This window comes from Pituophis catenifer, unplaced genomic scaffold (genome assembly GCF_029215685.1).
Source record: "Pituophis catenifer annectens isolate HBS135680 unplaced genomic scaffold, rPitCat1.0.hap2 SCAF_10, whole genome shotgun sequence".
NCBI classification, from domain to species: domain Eukaryota; kingdom Metazoa; phylum Chordata; class Lepidosauria; order Squamata; family Colubridae; genus Pituophis; species Pituophis catenifer.
The window spans coordinates 15,428,727-15,443,946 of NW_027256890.1; the positions used below are offsets into that span (position 1 = coordinate 15,428,727).

Sequence of the window (15,220 nt, forward strand, 5' to 3'; positions counted from 1 at the left end):
TGGTGAAAAGATGAAAGTCGATTCAGTTTTGTCTGTGGAGTTTCTCAATCACCCAGGTCGTGGTTCCCCCAAAGGTGCTTTTTCAAAAGGCAGCTGGACTTCGTTTTTCTTTGAAGACGTTTCGCTTCTCATCCGAGAAGCATCTTCAGTTCTGACTTCAGTCCTGATTTCTGAAGTCAAAACTAAAGTTTCTTGGATGAGAAGCGAAACACCTTCAAGAAAAAAAAAGTCCAGTTGTCTTTTTTAAAAAAGCATTTTTGGTTTTGTTTTACTGAAAACAAAAATTTTGTTGTTAGGTCTTCTTCCTGTGCAGAGAATCTGGATTCTTATGTCTTTCTTTCCTTGTTTTGCTTCACCGACAGAAAATGCACTTGCAGGTGAAAAAGGCCTTGGTAGAAATTCTCAAATTCCTGCTTAATCTCCAGAAAGGTAAATGTTGCACAATTCGTGTTTTTCTTGTTTGTTTGTTTTTAAAATTGGGAACAATTCAATAATCATTCTCATTCTTCCTTTCTTTTTTTTGAACAGAAAATCATTTGCAGAAAGAAGAGCGTGAGAAAGAGTTGGAAATCTTTAGAATTCTGGTAACTCTGCAGGTGAGACTAATGTGGCATTGAGAACACCTTGCCAAGGTTAGCTTTCATTTCACTGGTGGTTGTGAAAGTTGACTCGGCCTTTTTCTTTCTCCTTCAGGAGAGTTTCGAGATCTGCATTTCGCTCAAGGATTTCTGCGATCCCTCACGGACGGCTCAGCTCCTCGAAGACCACATCCGAGCCTACGAAAAAGCAAGGAGACGCAGAAACCGGCAGGGAGAAGGGGAGGCCAAGCCGGGAGATCCCAGCGTGAAGAAAGAGTTGACTCAAATGAGATTTTACCGACTGGGGTTCCTCCTGCAAAAGTCAGAAGCTGAAATGGGGGCACAGTTGGCTCTCCGAGCATTAGACGATGGGAAGGTCGAAGAGGCGCTGCAGATATGCAGGTGAGCAATAATAAAATTTGGGTTGCAGTCGATGGCTTGATAATTATCAATACATCTGAGTCAGTGGTGAAATCTTTTGAGGTTTGTCACCAAACCTCTGCTGGCCGAGGAATTCTGGGAGTTGAAGTCCACAAGTCTTAAAGTTGTCGAAGTTGGAGACCCCTGTTCTAGAAGACCTCCAGTGATGGAGTACCCACACTTTCTGGAGATAAGCCATTCCACGGGTTAATTGTTCTCACTGTTGGAAATTTCTCTTTAGTTCTAGCTCTAGGTTGCTTCTCTTCTTGATTAGTTTCCATCCATTCATTGTTCTCTTGTCTTCTGGTGTTCAATTCCTTCCTTTTTTTTCTCCCCTCGATTCGGTTAAGTTACTTTTATGAATCCCACCATAACGAAGAGGCGGGACGGCTGTTGTTCCTGGTGTCTCAAAAGCTTTGTCATATGTTGGGGTCCAATATTCCTATGGTGTTGCCAGAAGGACAAGATCTTCCAGATACGATCTACCGCATGGCTTGTCAAGCTGCCACACTCTGCAGTCCGGGTAAGTAATTAGAAATGCTTTTGCTTGTTAACTTCTGGTTTAAAAAAAAAAAAAAACACTTCTCTAAATAATTACATCACAATTCTCAAATTTAGTGATTTTTAAAAACTGGCCTGCTGCAAGGTTGATGGCTTTTTCTCCTTAATCTTAACTGAAGGACCAATGTAGGGATAATTCATGTTAAAATAAAATAACAATGGCACAGTAAAATGTCTCAAAAAGAAAGCTATATTTTAGGGAAGTGTTTTGAATACAACTTTTCTACAAGCCTTTTCTAAATCCCATTTGCCGGCTCAACAGCGTCTCCTAAAATTATATTTGCCTCAGGATGAAATTTAACCTGTTGGGTGACGGCACAAAATGATTTCCTTTTTAACAATATGCTTATCCTTCTCCCCTTTCCCAGATCTTTTTCTAGATATCTTGGAGTTTTGTAAATACACTTCATTTGCCCGTGAAATTTATGCCAAATGCCAAATGGAAGATTTTGGGTTTATACCACAGGTAAAGTAGCGCTTGTTTGATTTCACTGTATTTACTACGAAGTTGTCCCTGGTGGTTGGGCCTTCAGAGGACTCTCAACTTTGTCTTTTATAATAATAATAATAAAAAAAGGAAAATGCTCTCTCTTTGCTTAGGGACCTCTTGACGCCCAAGTGACATTTCTTCCCTCGTTTAGGCAGGCTCTCTTGATGCCGATAAAGACCCTTATGGAGACTGGACGTTTGAGGATTTCTTTACTGAAGACGGGGCCGTTCTCGACACCCCCACCGTGCTACCTTTTGCGTACAAAATTGTTTCCTCCCTTGTGCCTCTGGCAGGTAGATTCAACCTCCTCCATCTCTCCTTCACGTTTCACTCGCTTTAAACCCCATGTTAAAATTCCACACAGAAAGAAAGCTTTTGGCCTCATTCTGGAGGACCTGAATTGCTAGACGATGCTCCACAGTGCTGTGAAAGATCTCCAGCACGTGAGGCCTTGGGGGTAAAGGTAAAGGTTCCCCTCGCTAGTCGTTCCTGACTCTAGGGGGCGGTGCTCGTCTCCGTTTCAAAGCCGAAGAGCCAGCGCTGTCCAAAGACGTCTCCGTGGTCATGTGGCCGGCATGACTCAATGCCAAAGGCGCACGGAACGCTGTTCCCTTCTCACCAAAGGTGGTCCCTATTTTTCTACTTGCCTTTTTTTTACCTGCTTTCGAACTGCTAGGTTGGCAGAAGCTGGGACAAGTCACGGGAGCTCACCCCATTACATGGCAGCACTATGGATTTGAACCGCTGAACTGCCAACCTTTCGATCGACAAGCTCAGCGTCTTAGCCACTGAGCCACCACGTCCCTGGCCTTGGGTGAAATTCAGTTAGAAATTCTCTTCTCTTGCAGAATGGAAAGCTTCCCCTCCTTTGGGATCTGCCAGCCTGGCGTATTGTCCGCTCGAACAAGGTACTCCGGGATTACGTAGACAGTTCGTGGGGTTTGAGTCAAGATGCATGAAATTAAATGGGCAAGACGTCAGCGGAAAGATGGAGTTCCCTTGCTCCTTTCGAGCGCTTGAATATTTCTGCAACTGTGGCTGGAAAGAAAACCCTCAATGACAGCCAAGGGTGCAGTGTGTAACTTTTAAGATACATGGACTTCAACTCCCAGAGTTCCCTTTTTTTTTATTTTTATTTTTTTTTTGCTGTAGGAAGAAGCAGTTGCCGTTTGTGCAAGGACACAATCTTCGCTCTGCTTAGCAGCCTCCAAGAAGGCAGCCAGTACGAGCTGGCTTTAGGGCTGATCTCCTACTCTTTCGGCTCCCTCTTTCAGCACATGATCTCCAACAACATGGATGTCACGCTAAGTAAAAAGGTAAGAGAGCTGGTTTGCTGGAGTCGAGAAAGCAGGAGATGGTGAGTTCTAGTCCCTCCTTAGATATGAAAGCCGACTGGGTGACTTTGGGCCAGTCCCTCCCTCTCAGCCCAAGCCAACTCACAGGGTTATTGTTGCAGGCAAAACAGGAGGTGGAAGGTGTGTTGGATCTGTTTGCCGCCTTGTGCAACTTGCCAAAATAAAAAGGCGGGATATAGGTTTTTTAAAAAACCATCTGTTATGGTTCCTCCTTCTCGTTTTGTGTCCGTCAGCTGCACGACCAGGAGATGCTAGAGGAAGTGCGCGCGTTCTTCCTGGCAGTGATGCAGAATTCGACCTCGCTCATCCAGGGCATCGTGACGGCTTTGTTGCACAAGGTGAGTCTGTAGGAGGTGCCCGTCGAGGGAGCGAGCAAGTGAGGGAGTTTGGGGGGATCGTTTCAGTTACCGTATTTTTCGGAGTATAAGACACACTTTCCCCCCCCCCCAAAAAAGATTGAAAATCTGGGTGCGTCTTATACTCCGAATGTAGCCCCGCCCGGCTTCTCAAACAGAGGTTTCAGAGGCTGAAAAAAAAGCATCCGAAACGAAGCTTCAGAAAAGAAGCCTCCAAACAGAGTTTCAGAAAAAAAAAGCCTCCAAACAGAGCTTCAGAAAAAAAGCCTCCAAACAGAACTTTAGAGGCTTTTTTTTTCTGAAGCTCTGTTTCGGAGGCTTTCAGAGGCAAGAAAAAAAGTTTTTTTCTGAAACAGAGTTTCAGAAGTTTCAGAGGCAGAAAAAAAAGCAAGGCACAGAGCTCACAACCAAGGAACCTGTCGCTAAAATTCACCTCTAGGAACAACTGATTGGGGGTATTCCAGGAGGCCGATCCACCTGCCAATCAGCTTTCTTCTTACTTTCCTCCCCAAAAACTAAGGTGCGTCTTATACTCCAAAAAATACGGTAATTGGGGGTGGGGGGGCTCTCTTTTTCCCACAGGTGTTCAACAGCCACTGTGTGGATCATCAGCTGGCCTTTGGCTACTGCACCCTCTTGCCCAGAGCTGTGGTATTTGGAAAACTCTGGGACGTCGTCAACCAAACATCCCAGAACTACAAGAAGATCCTGGTAAGCCGTGAAGCTTGTTCGGAAAAAGATGCACGAGGCAGGACTTCAGAGCTGGTGGGCCTCTCCTCAGTCCACCCGTGCCGTTTCTCCCCCAACCCCCCCCTCCCCCCAGGCTGTGGCTATTGTGGGAACCCAACTAGCTCTTCACTATGAAGACCCCCAGGAGAAAGAAGCTTTTGAGGACTTGGTCACGGACGCCGAATGGGGCATCACGCTCGGAAAACTTGGGGTGAGTCCAGTGGTGAAATCCAAATTTTTTTTTTCCCTACCGGTTCTGTGGGCGTGGCTTGGTGGGCGTGGCATGGGAAGGATACTGCAAAATCCCCATTCCCTCCCCACTCCTGGGGGAAGGATACTGCAAAATCTCCATTCCCACCCCACTCGGGGGCCAGCCAGAGATGGTATTTGCCGGTTCGCCGAACTACTCAAAATTTCCGCTACCGGTTCTCCAGAACCTGCTGAATTTCACCCCTGGGTGAGTCCCTTTGCTGAAATATTCAGGTTTGGAATAAAAGATTATGGGGTAATTCTAGCCACTTCTGTTTCTCCCCCCTGCCCCCCCCCCCCAGGGTTTTGCAGAAACTGCATTATGTCCGCCTTTGTCTGGCGCTAAAAACCAAACAGATGGTCGGGTGCTGCTGCCTTCGTCCCTGTTTTTGGTTGCCCCAAAGAAATAGGGGAGGCAAGAGGGAACGTCAGGTCACCATTGATCCCTGGAAGTCAAGAATTGGAGACCTGAAATTATAGGTTAGAAAACGGGGGTCCCCAAAGGCCTTTGTTTGCTAAACTGAATGCTGACGCGGGTGTTTTGCGGGCAAGATCTCTTTCCAGAATATATTCCGGATGCCGTCGGTAAGGAAGAAGGAGCTTCTAAGGACCCTGGTTCAACACCCAAATGCAGATACCAGCCTCATCCTGAACTTCTGCAGGTAAGGAAGCTGAAGCCCCCTTTCATTCTCTACGTTGAAAATGACAAATTTAAACCGGATTCGGACAAATCAAGAAAAATCTGGAATTGCATGCGGCACATTTCCTGACCTTTCTTATACAGAAATTATCGCATTTCACCAAATATTTGATTTGATTAGGGAACTTTGGCCCTTCCTTCCTTCCTTTCCTCCTTCCTTTCTTTTTCCCTTTCCCTCTTTCCTCCCACCCTCCCTTCCTTTCCTTTCCTTCCCTTCCCTTCCCGCCCTGATTCCCATCTCCTTCCTTCCTCCCTCCCTCCCTTCTTTCTTTTTCCCTTTCCCTCCTTCCTTTTTTTCCTCCCACTCTCCCTTCCTTCCCTTCCCTGATTCCCATCTCCTTCCTTCCTCCCTCCCACCCTCCCTCCCGTCTTTCTTTCTTTTTCCCTTTCCCTCCTTCCTTTCTTTCCTCCCCTCCCCTCCCCTTCTCTCCATTCCAAGTCCTTTCTCCCTTTTGATCTGTTCTCCTTTTTCAGAACCTTCCACTTAGATACGGACGCCGCCCTGCAGGTCTACATTGAAACCCAGCTCCAGGATGCCAGCTGGGATAAAGGAGAATTGGAGCCGGGGGCCGGGAAGGAGCCTCACGTCCTGGCGGTGGCCAGAGCGGTCAAGACTATCCCGCTGCTTAGCAGTACCACAGGGTTGGTGACCAGCCTCAGCGCCATGCTCCACAAGGTAACGTAATGTTGTTTTGCAGGGAAGAACGATGCTGGTTTGATTTAAGCCGGGATTTAAAATTTCCCAATCATGGTTAATGCAAGGGTAATAAAGGCCATTGCGGGGGGGGAGAAGGTGGGATATATTTGAGCTTGAGGATGGGGGTGCTGAGGGGGGCGGGACAGAGGATCCCCTAACCCCCAGTTAAGGGGTGAGCTGCTTGAAAGAGGCTCTCTAATCACAAAATCATTGATCAACCAACTTTGCTTTTGATTGGGGAACCAGGTGGATCCGTATAACTATGAAATCATCGAAAGCCTCTTGACGGTGATCGAAAGAGCTGGAGGTCAAGCCACAGGCTTCCCACTGAACTGGGTAAGAAAAGGGGAGCTTTGTTATCCCAGGACTGGCAGGGGAATTCTGGGAGTTGAAGTCCACGTATCTTCACGTTCCCACGGTGGAGAAAAAGCTTCTTTCTTTTCCTTCTTTCTTTCTCTTTTCTTTCTTTCCTTCCTTCCCTTCCCTTTCCTTCCTTTCTCTCTGCTTCCTTCCTTCCCCCTTCCCCTTCCTTCCTTTTCTCTCTCTCTGCTTCCTTCCTTCCTTCCTTCCCCCTTCCCCTTCCTTCCTTCTTTTCTCTCTCTCTGCTTCCTTCCTTCCTTCCCCCTTCCCCTTCCTTCCTTTTCTCTCTCTCTGCTTCCTTCCCCTTCCTTCCTTCCTTCTTTTCTCTCTCTGCTTCCTTCCTTCCCCCTTCCCCTTTCTTCCTTCCTTCTTTTCTCTCTCTCTGCTTCCTTCCTTCCTTCCCCCTTTCCCTTTCTTCCTTCCTTCTTTTCTCTCTCTCTGCTTCCTTCCTTCCTTCCCCCTTTCCCTTCCTTCCTTCTTTTCTCTCTCTACTTCCTTCCCCCTTCCCCTTCCTTCCTTCTTTTCTCTCTCTGCTTCCTTCCTTCCTTCCCCCTTCCCCTTCCTTCCTTCTTTTCTCTCTCTGCTTCCTTCCTTCCTTCCCCCTTCCCCTTCCTTCCTTCTTTTCTCTCTCTCTGCTTCCTTCCTTCCTTCCCCCTTTCCCTTCCTTCCTTCTTTTCTGATCTGGTTTACCAAGTAGACCATGTTTTGTCCCAAGAATGCTGCCCTGTGCGTTCCATTAGGACACTTCAATGGCTGTGTAAATATTGAGCGTAATGTTATCCAGTTGCTTTTATTGTGTGTATCTATAGCTTCTTTTTAAAATAACCAGAGAAGAAACTCACATTGTTTTGTCTGTTGCTCCCAGGCCAACATGCTCCTCAAACACTTGGCGTCCTACAAGAGACTCTCCCCTCCTGGTGATCTGGAACAGCAATTCCTCTTCGATCAGGGGCATCGCCTGTCCCCGGCTGCTCAAACCCGGCTGCCTTTCCATCTGATCTTCTTTAAAACTTCACAGTGCTTCTGGAAGATCGTTTGTGAGCGCACATTTTGTAAAAAAACAAACAAACAAAACTTATTCATAAAGGGATTTTTAAAAAAAAACGTCTTCGGATTTAAGAGCTGCATTTGGAGCGCTGGCTCCTTCCCCAAATCACTGCTGGTTTTATTTATTTTATTTTTTTTCCCCACAGCTGCAGAAATCAATCAGGAATCCTTCCCGAAGCTGCTTTTGATATGCAAAGTCATGAAGGTAACAAGGTCTCCCTTTTTGTTCTCCTTTTAAGTCCCTGAAGGAGGAAACGCGAAGGCTTCCATGAAAGGGTGGAGAAAGAGGCTTTTGATTGAAGGATTTGATTGAAGAAGCTTAGTAGCTTTGGCTCAAACTTTCCAGCCGAGACTGGGGCTTAAGTCTGTCCCAGAAAGATATAAAATGAAGTTTGCTGAAAAAGTTGGTTGCATATGAAGTTTGGGACACAGGTGCCTGTTTCACCACTCTGTTTACTTTTGTTCAGGTTTCCTTGGATAACCTCTATGTCTCTGCCGTGAACCACATTTTCCAAGAACAACTGAAGCCAAAGCTGTTAGCAGCAGCCACCAGTGGTCAGTTGTGGCCAGTGGACAAGAGAACGGAGGAGACCATGCAGGCTGTCCAGTCTTACTTACTGTCGATCACTAAGCCAGAATGGGCCACAGCGCTAGCCCACCAGATAGCTCAAGAGCTTCCGACAGGTTGGTTCCAGAGAGATGCTGGTTTAAGAGTGGCTAGCAGTTAAGGTGCTGGGCTTGTCGACCGGAAGGTGGGCAGTTCGAGACCCAAGCACCGCTTGATGGGGGTGAGCTCCCGTTCCTTGCTCCAGCTCCTGCCCATCTAGCAGTTCAGAAGCAAATAACTTTATGGACGTGGTTCTTTTCTCTGCTTTACCTCCAGGGCCCACCAAGGTCCAGACTTTGAAAATATGCCTCGGCTTAGCAGAAAAATGGCTAAAGAATTCAACAGTAACGGTAATGGAGAAACCTTTCCATGTTTTTAAGAGAACAGCTTAGAATTGCACCCAGAGATGTATAATATGAAGTGCTAACTAACTACCCTGTTTCCCCGAAAATAAGACCCAACCGGAAAATAAGCCCTAGCATGATTTTGCAGGATGCTTGTAATATAAGCCCTACCCCCCAAAATAAGCCCCAGTTAAAGATTGTCAGCCCGATGGGTGCATTAAGTACCGTATTTCCCCCCAAAATAAGACCTAACCAGAAAATAAGCCCTAATGCTTCTTTTGGAGCAAAAATTAATATAAGACCCGGTCTTATTTTCGGGGAAACAGGGTAGTTAGTTCCAGGGGGAGGATATTGCAAAATCTCCATTCCCACCCCACTCTGGGGCCAGCCAGAGGTGGCATTTGTCAGTTCTCCGAACTACTCAAAATTTCCGCTACCGGTTCTCCAGAACCTGCTGGATTTCACCCCTGTTGCAGACCCATAACGGGGAAAGGGGTGAACAAAGATGGGCCTGTGGTTTTAGACTCTTCCCGTGTTTCATGATTAACGATGAAGACAGTTCAGAGCATGAAGCTGGCTCCTCCTGAACAGGTGGGCTGTCTCACCTCTTCCACCTGAATGGCTACGAAAAGCAGGTGCAAAGGTGAACAAGGGCAGCGGGAAGCGGCGTCCCAACTGCAGTGTACGTTCTGCCTTCTTTTCAAAGGACGAGTCTCGCGAGAAGGTCCAGGTGCATCTGAAGAAGCTGCAGGGGCAGCACAAGAAGGCGGCCACGGAAGCCGTTTTGGTAGCCCAGAAACTGAACTCGGAGGACCATCAGAAGCTCCTCGGCAAACCCGCCAATCTGACCATTCTGCTTTATCAGCACAGCAGCATCGTGGAGAGAATCCAAAACCCAACTGGGAGAGACTATCCAGGTGAGCTTGTTCTCACCTAGGCTTCCTTAGAAAGCAAGAAACGAAGTCTTAATGCCAGCCGAACCTCTTTTATTTAAAGGACTATGAATGACTGTCATTCACAGTCAACAAAGCTTTGGCAAACAGTCTTTCAGAGGAATGTTCATCAACACCCACTGCATCTCCCTTGGAACGCTGCCAGAGAGCCAATTTCCCAACGCAGGGCAAGGCCAAACTTGGCGCAGATTCTATTAGAGTCACCAACAGAACTTTCCAGTCTTGAATCGAGCAAATGAACTAATTGCTTCTTCAAAAGCCCACATCCCGTTCACTCCTCTTTTATGTCCTATGGGAGGGGCCAATTATCTCCAAGGTGTGGCCTTACTCCCGAGTCGATCCTGCTTTCTTAATTGTTCTTGTTTTTCTGGCAGCTCTGCTCATGCGCACAATGGGAACGGGCTCCAGCTGTTCCTCTGCCTCGCTGCTGTCTATCTCCCTCAGAGGGCTCGTCCGAGCTTTCCCCAGACGCCAGGACTGGCCCAAGTTCCTCCCCAATCTCCTCACTGTCTGACTCCACTGCCAGCTCTGCTGCCCGTCAGTGGGCCACAACAGAGCTCAAGCTCGGCCTCTTGGCAAGAACGACCTTCGAGCGTAACAGGGTAGAAGTGAGCGAAGAGTCAGACCTGTCTCAACTTGAGCCTCTAAGTAAGAAGGATCCTTCGCTCCATTTGGGTAAGAAAGGTAAACTTTACTAGAAGTCAAGTGAATTTACATTAAGTCACCTGACTTCTAGTGAACTTTCTCACCCAAATAGAGTGAAGGATCCTTCTTACTTGGAGGTTCAAGCTGAGACAAGTCCGACACGAAGGAAGATGTTGTCCTTCACAAACTTGTCCTCTTCTCTCTGGCTAGATATCCATGCTGCTGCTAGAGAAATAGCACAAATCAACAACCTGGATCTGAAGAAAATCTGGGACACTTTGCTGGAGAGATGGCTGTGTCCCAACGTCCTCCCGACAGGTGTAAGTTCAGCCTCTTCTGTCTGGCTAGCCAGGTGCTCTGAGGTGGTACCACGGACAGTTCCTTCTGGCCTTCAGCATTAGCAGCCGCTGAGAACATCTTTTCTTTGCTAAACCTGTCCCAGCCTGGCAAATTTCACCTTTTCAGACTAACATGAAAGGCATGTTAGTCTGAGTAGTTAGATTAAAAGGCATCTGATTTTATTCTGTAGCTCACACCCAGGGAGGAACTGCCTGAACCACCTGCCCGGTAATGATATCACAATGCTTTTCATCTACCCAATAGCAATAGTTGCTCAAAAACGTTAATTTCCAAACTCCAGTGAAACAATAAAAGCAGATGAATAAAATCCTTGAAAAGGCATTCTAACATGCAGCAAAACTAAATTAAATTAGGAAACCTACATACAAATGCTCAGGGAGAGAATTTTGACCTGGCATAGAAAAAGCAGAGTCGAATGGAATAGGAATAGGAATAGGATAGGATAGAATAGAATAGAATAGAATAGAATAGAATAGAATAGAATAGAATAGAATAGAATAGAATAACAGAGTTGGAAGGGACCTTGGAGGTCTTCTAGTCCAACCCCCTGCCCAGGCAGGAAGCCCTACACCACTTCAGACAAATGGTTATCCAACATCTTCTTAAAAACTTCCAGTGTTGGAGCATTCACAACTTCTGGAGGCAAGGAGTTCCGCTGGTTAATTGTTCTCACTGTCAGGAAATTCCTCCTTAGTTCTAGGTTGCTTCTCTCCTTGATTCGTTTCCACCCATTGCTTCTTGTCCTGCCCTCAGGGGCTTTGGAGAATAGCTTGACTCCCTCTTCTTTGGGGCAACCCCTGAGGTAGTGGAACACTGCTATCATGTCACCCTTCCAAGGAAGAATATCCTTCATTTAATTGACTTTGTTATCAGAATTCAGCTTCCCAAAATCAGAGTTTTGTTTTTTTTTTCCACTTTATTTTAAAAGGAGGCCTTTGAGGGTTCGGAAAATGTTCAAGAGGATGAAGACTTGAAGCGGTAAGCTATGGCTGGCTAGCACAAGGTTGCCTCTGTGTGGGTGTTTTTCCCTTCAACAGTGTAATTGGTAGCACGGAGCCTGCAAATTCCCAATCTTTTAGAATGCAGCTGGGTAAAGTAGAGAGAGTCCTTGACTTACAACGGGTTTTTTTTTTTTGTGATCATTCAGTGTTACAACGGAACTGGGGGGGGGGAAATTGGCTTTTTCACACGTATGACTGTTGTGGCATCCCCATGATCAAAATTCGTATTGATGACGGTTGCAAAAATGATGGTCAAGGTAGTTGAGAAAAGAAAATGTTCGATTTTTGTTTCTGCAGAATCATATACCTTCTTCAGCTTTACCCAGCGGATAATCAGTTAAGGATTCTTTACGAATGCGCCGTTTCTGCAACCTCTGTAAGTGCCTATATTATAATTAATTCCTATATTATAATTCCGTGTTTCTCAACCTTAGCCATTTTAAGAGGGGTGGACTTCAATTCCCAGGATTCTGGGAATTGGGAGTCCACCCCTCTTAAAATGGCCAAAGTTGAGGAACAATAATTCATCTTTTGAAATAGTATTTTCTCCATGAGCATGCAAAGTTTGCAAGGAAATTCTAACAGTAAATCTGTGGGGTATGATGGAGGCCTCCTTAGGGATAACATTTAAAACTGTGCATGCAGTTTTCAATCCACAAGGGCCACCGTCACAAAAAGCAGTCAAAATAAAAAAACAACAACAACCCTGGACAGGATTTGCACCTGGCAAAACATTTTCTTCCTGGCCCTAATATTGTGTACCTCTCTTGAGCCGTAAAGGCCAGTGCGAACAAACTACAATTCGAGAGGCGTTAAGGCCTAAATTGGCCTGCCCAGTTCTCTCCCCAAGCACCCCCCACCCCACCCCATAGACTGAATGAAGAGTTGGCTTTCATGAAATCGTCTCCCCTAATTTCAGCCCATAGGGGTCAACCAGCTGACTTTCGCCCATCGGAGCCGAGCTCTGCGGTGTCTTCTCTTCCTGGCGGATCCTGCCGCCATTGAATCGCTCTTCAAAAAACCCATGAAGAAAGTCAGGTGAGGAGGGGTCATCTCCCATTTGGGGTGAGCTTAGGGGCATTTTCCAAAAACAAACAAAAAAACCCACCTGGACTGGGCTCAGGCACCAAATGGGAATTCAGTTGTAACTGTAACCAAGCATTGGTTAGGTACCCAACGGACAATTCTAGTTGGCTCTAACTCTACTTAGCCTTAAAACCTAAGTAAGTGCGCGAGCTGCACTGGCTCCCAGTGGTCTTCCGGGTGCGATTCAAGGTGTTGGTTACCACCTTTAAAGCGCTCCATGGCATAGGACCCGGGTACCTTCGGGACCGACTTCTGCCACCAATAGCCTCCCACCGACCAGTCCGCTCCCACAGAGAGGGTCTCCTCCGGGTGCCATCAGCCAAGTTATGTCGGCTGGCGACACCCAGGGGGAGGGCCTTCTTTGTGGGAGCTCCAGCCCTGTGGAATGAACTGCCCCCCGAAATACGAAAGATTTCCGACCTCCGGGTGTTTCGCTGCGCTCTGAAGACCCTGTTGTTCCGCCAGGCAGGGTTACTAACATAACGTTTTAAATTGGGGTATTTTAAATTTCTGGGATTTTAATTGGAGCCTAATTATTTAATGATTTTAAATTTTAAATTGTTGTCGTGTTTTTTGTGTTTTTAAATAGGCTGTACACCGCCCTGAGTCCTTCGGGAGAAGGGCGGTATAGAAATAAAATTATTATTATTATTATTATTATTATTATTAAGTGAGTTCCTTAAACTATATTAAAGGGAATTTATGGCCTGTTTACATTTGGCAGAGTATCTTCCCCCGAATGTAAGCTGGTGCTCCTCATCAGACCCTGGCTCGCCTAGTGAAATCAAGAGAGTGATCCATTTTACATTCACTGGCTAAGAGTCTCCCAATGAGGACCCAGACTGTGGGGGCAATAAGCTGACTTTGTATAAATATACAAAAGTATGAAGGCTATTGCTTAACGCATTGTAAGCCGCCTTGAGTATCAGGAGATATATAAATTAAAGCAAAAAATAAAATAAAATTCCTCTCTCACCACCCCTTACACGTTCCGTTTTTCTGCTTCCTAACAGGAACTTCATGAAATGCTTCATTTACCTGGCACAGCTGGAAGTTCTGAATATTCCTTATACCTATGAATCCTTCCACAGGGCACCGAAGGAGGGCATGATTAAAGGGCTGTGGAAGAACCACAGCCATGAACCCAAGGTGAGGCCGGCTGGGGAACGCTGGGAGCTGGAAGCCCACAGAGCTTAAAATTGCCGAGGTCGGGGGAAGGCAGACGCAGAATAGGCTTTCAATCCTGCGCTTTCCCACAAAAGCTTCCACTTTCAGGCAGTCAAACTGGTGGCTGAGCTTTCCTTGGAATACAAAGTCCACGATCCTGTGCTCTGGAACGGTTTGCTACAGAAGCTAATGGGGTTCAAAATGGTAAGGCCCTTTCTTTTTCTCCGTTTCCCCTCCCCCCGTCCTACCCCTCCCCCCGGGACGAATTATGGAGCGCTAAGAAATACCGAGTATTCTACTGTATCCAAAATAATAAGCCCAATTGGGCTTTTGAGGGCATGGCAGTAAGGCCAAGCACTTATTTCAGGCTTCAAAAAAAATATAAGACAGGGTCTTATTTTCGGGGAAACATGGTACTGCAGAATGAAAAAAGGCCGTACCCATGCCTGCACAGGTTTTTAATTACATTTGCTTAACTCTGATATGCTAAGAGGGGGAGAAATTTAAAAAGAAAAAAAACATTAAGATAAGTGGAGGTGTGCTTTTTTTAAGGAAAAGGGTTATTTAGAGAGTCTTGTCATCTGCTTAGCCGAGAAAGATTAAGAGAAATCACTGTTTTCTCCTCCCTTAGAACTATTAGCTGGTTATTGTAAGCTATTTGGAGGCCTTTCTAACATTAAGAAGATTCTCCTTTTCTGTCTTAATCCTATTTTCTTTCTTTCTTTTTTTTTTGCACTGTGTTACTTTTAAACTGCAAACGTATCAGCACCAAGTTCTTTTACTGATTGCAAGTTAGGGAGATTTGCCTGTAGGATTCTGGCAATTTTTGACTTGCGTAATGAATCCTCGCCATTATTGCCGAGCAGCCCAAATATTATGTAAAGGGGGGGGGACTCAGTTTTTTTGTCATTGTGTTCAATAAGATACTATTCACATATTTTACTCTCTTGCATTTCAGGTTCACTATTTGAGGAAAGTTTTAGTGGAGATCTCTGGCATTTATTCCTTATGGACGGTGTGTAAATTTCTACCATGTCAAGCACAAAATCTTTCAAATCTCTTATTTTAGTGAAATAATCAAATTCACCAACAGAAAGGGGTTCTTGTGTTTCACAATTGACTGATTGGTTCAGTTTTGTTCTCTCTGGAATTTTAAGATGTTTTTTAACTTTCGGCAGATCCCAAATTACAGCCGAGCCTGGCAGAATGTCATACTGGCCCCAATTCTTTCTGGTGAGTCTTTTGGGTTTTTTGGTTACCTTCTTGCCATCATATGGAAAAGAAAAGAAGCGATGGCACAAATTCAGCAACTTTTTCTCTTTGTGTGTCTTTCTTTTAAAGCTTTATGTCCACCTAATCCCGATCAACTAGAAGCCTTTTGCGGGAGTTTCAAGATGCTTCTGATGTAAGCAGAGGAACATTCTGGGGAGGGGATGTTTGTGTGTGAGACCCGGACACCAAAATATAAAATTATTTGTAGTAATTGGAAGAGAGGCTCCTTAGGCCAGATGAGAT

The 15,220-nt window shown here is 45.8% G+C and overlaps 1 protein-coding gene across 1 annotated transcript in view; it reads left to right on the plus strand.

The window, feature by feature from the left end:
• KNTC1 (kinetochore associated 1) overlaps window positions 1–15,220 on the plus strand; it is a 31,574-nt gene that overhangs the window by 14,719 nt on the left and 1,635 nt on the right. The window contains exons 31-58 of the mRNA XM_070951346.1: window positions 363–429; window positions 529–596; window positions 694–980; window positions 1,349–1,521; window positions 1,928–2,025; window positions 2,201–2,342; window positions 2,898–2,957; window positions 3,202–3,365; window positions 3,638–3,742; window positions 4,343–4,471; window positions 4,584–4,700; window positions 5,291–5,400; window positions 5,913–6,114; window positions 6,382–6,471; window positions 7,361–7,532; window positions 7,689–7,747; window positions 8,010–8,226; window positions 8,426–8,499; window positions 9,200–9,410; window positions 10,302–10,411; window positions 11,380–11,429; window positions 11,750–11,828; window positions 12,372–12,490; window positions 13,552–13,687; window positions 13,814–13,909; window positions 14,664–14,720; window positions 14,884–14,938; window positions 15,047–15,110. Coding sequence (XP_070807447.1) covers window positions 363–429; window positions 529–596; window positions 694–980; window positions 1,349–1,521; window positions 1,928–2,025; window positions 2,201–2,342; window positions 2,898–2,957; window positions 3,202–3,365; window positions 3,638–3,742; window positions 4,343–4,471; window positions 4,584–4,700; window positions 5,291–5,400; window positions 5,913–6,114; window positions 6,382–6,471; window positions 7,361–7,532; window positions 7,689–7,747; window positions 8,010–8,226; window positions 8,426–8,499; window positions 9,200–9,410; window positions 10,302–10,411; window positions 11,380–11,429; window positions 11,750–11,828; window positions 12,372–12,490; window positions 13,552–13,687; window positions 13,814–13,909; window positions 14,664–14,720; window positions 14,884–14,938; window positions 15,047–15,110 — 3,311 coding nt within the window. The remainder of the gene's footprint in view (window positions 1–362; window positions 430–528; window positions 597–693; window positions 981–1,348; window positions 1,522–1,927; window positions 2,026–2,200; window positions 2,343–2,897; window positions 2,958–3,201; window positions 3,366–3,637; window positions 3,743–4,342; window positions 4,472–4,583; window positions 4,701–5,290; window positions 5,401–5,912; window positions 6,115–6,381; window positions 6,472–7,360; window positions 7,533–7,688; window positions 7,748–8,009; window positions 8,227–8,425; window positions 8,500–9,199; window positions 9,411–10,301; window positions 10,412–11,379; window positions 11,430–11,749; window positions 11,829–12,371; window positions 12,491–13,551; window positions 13,688–13,813; window positions 13,910–14,663; window positions 14,721–14,883; window positions 14,939–15,046; window positions 15,111–15,220) is intronic.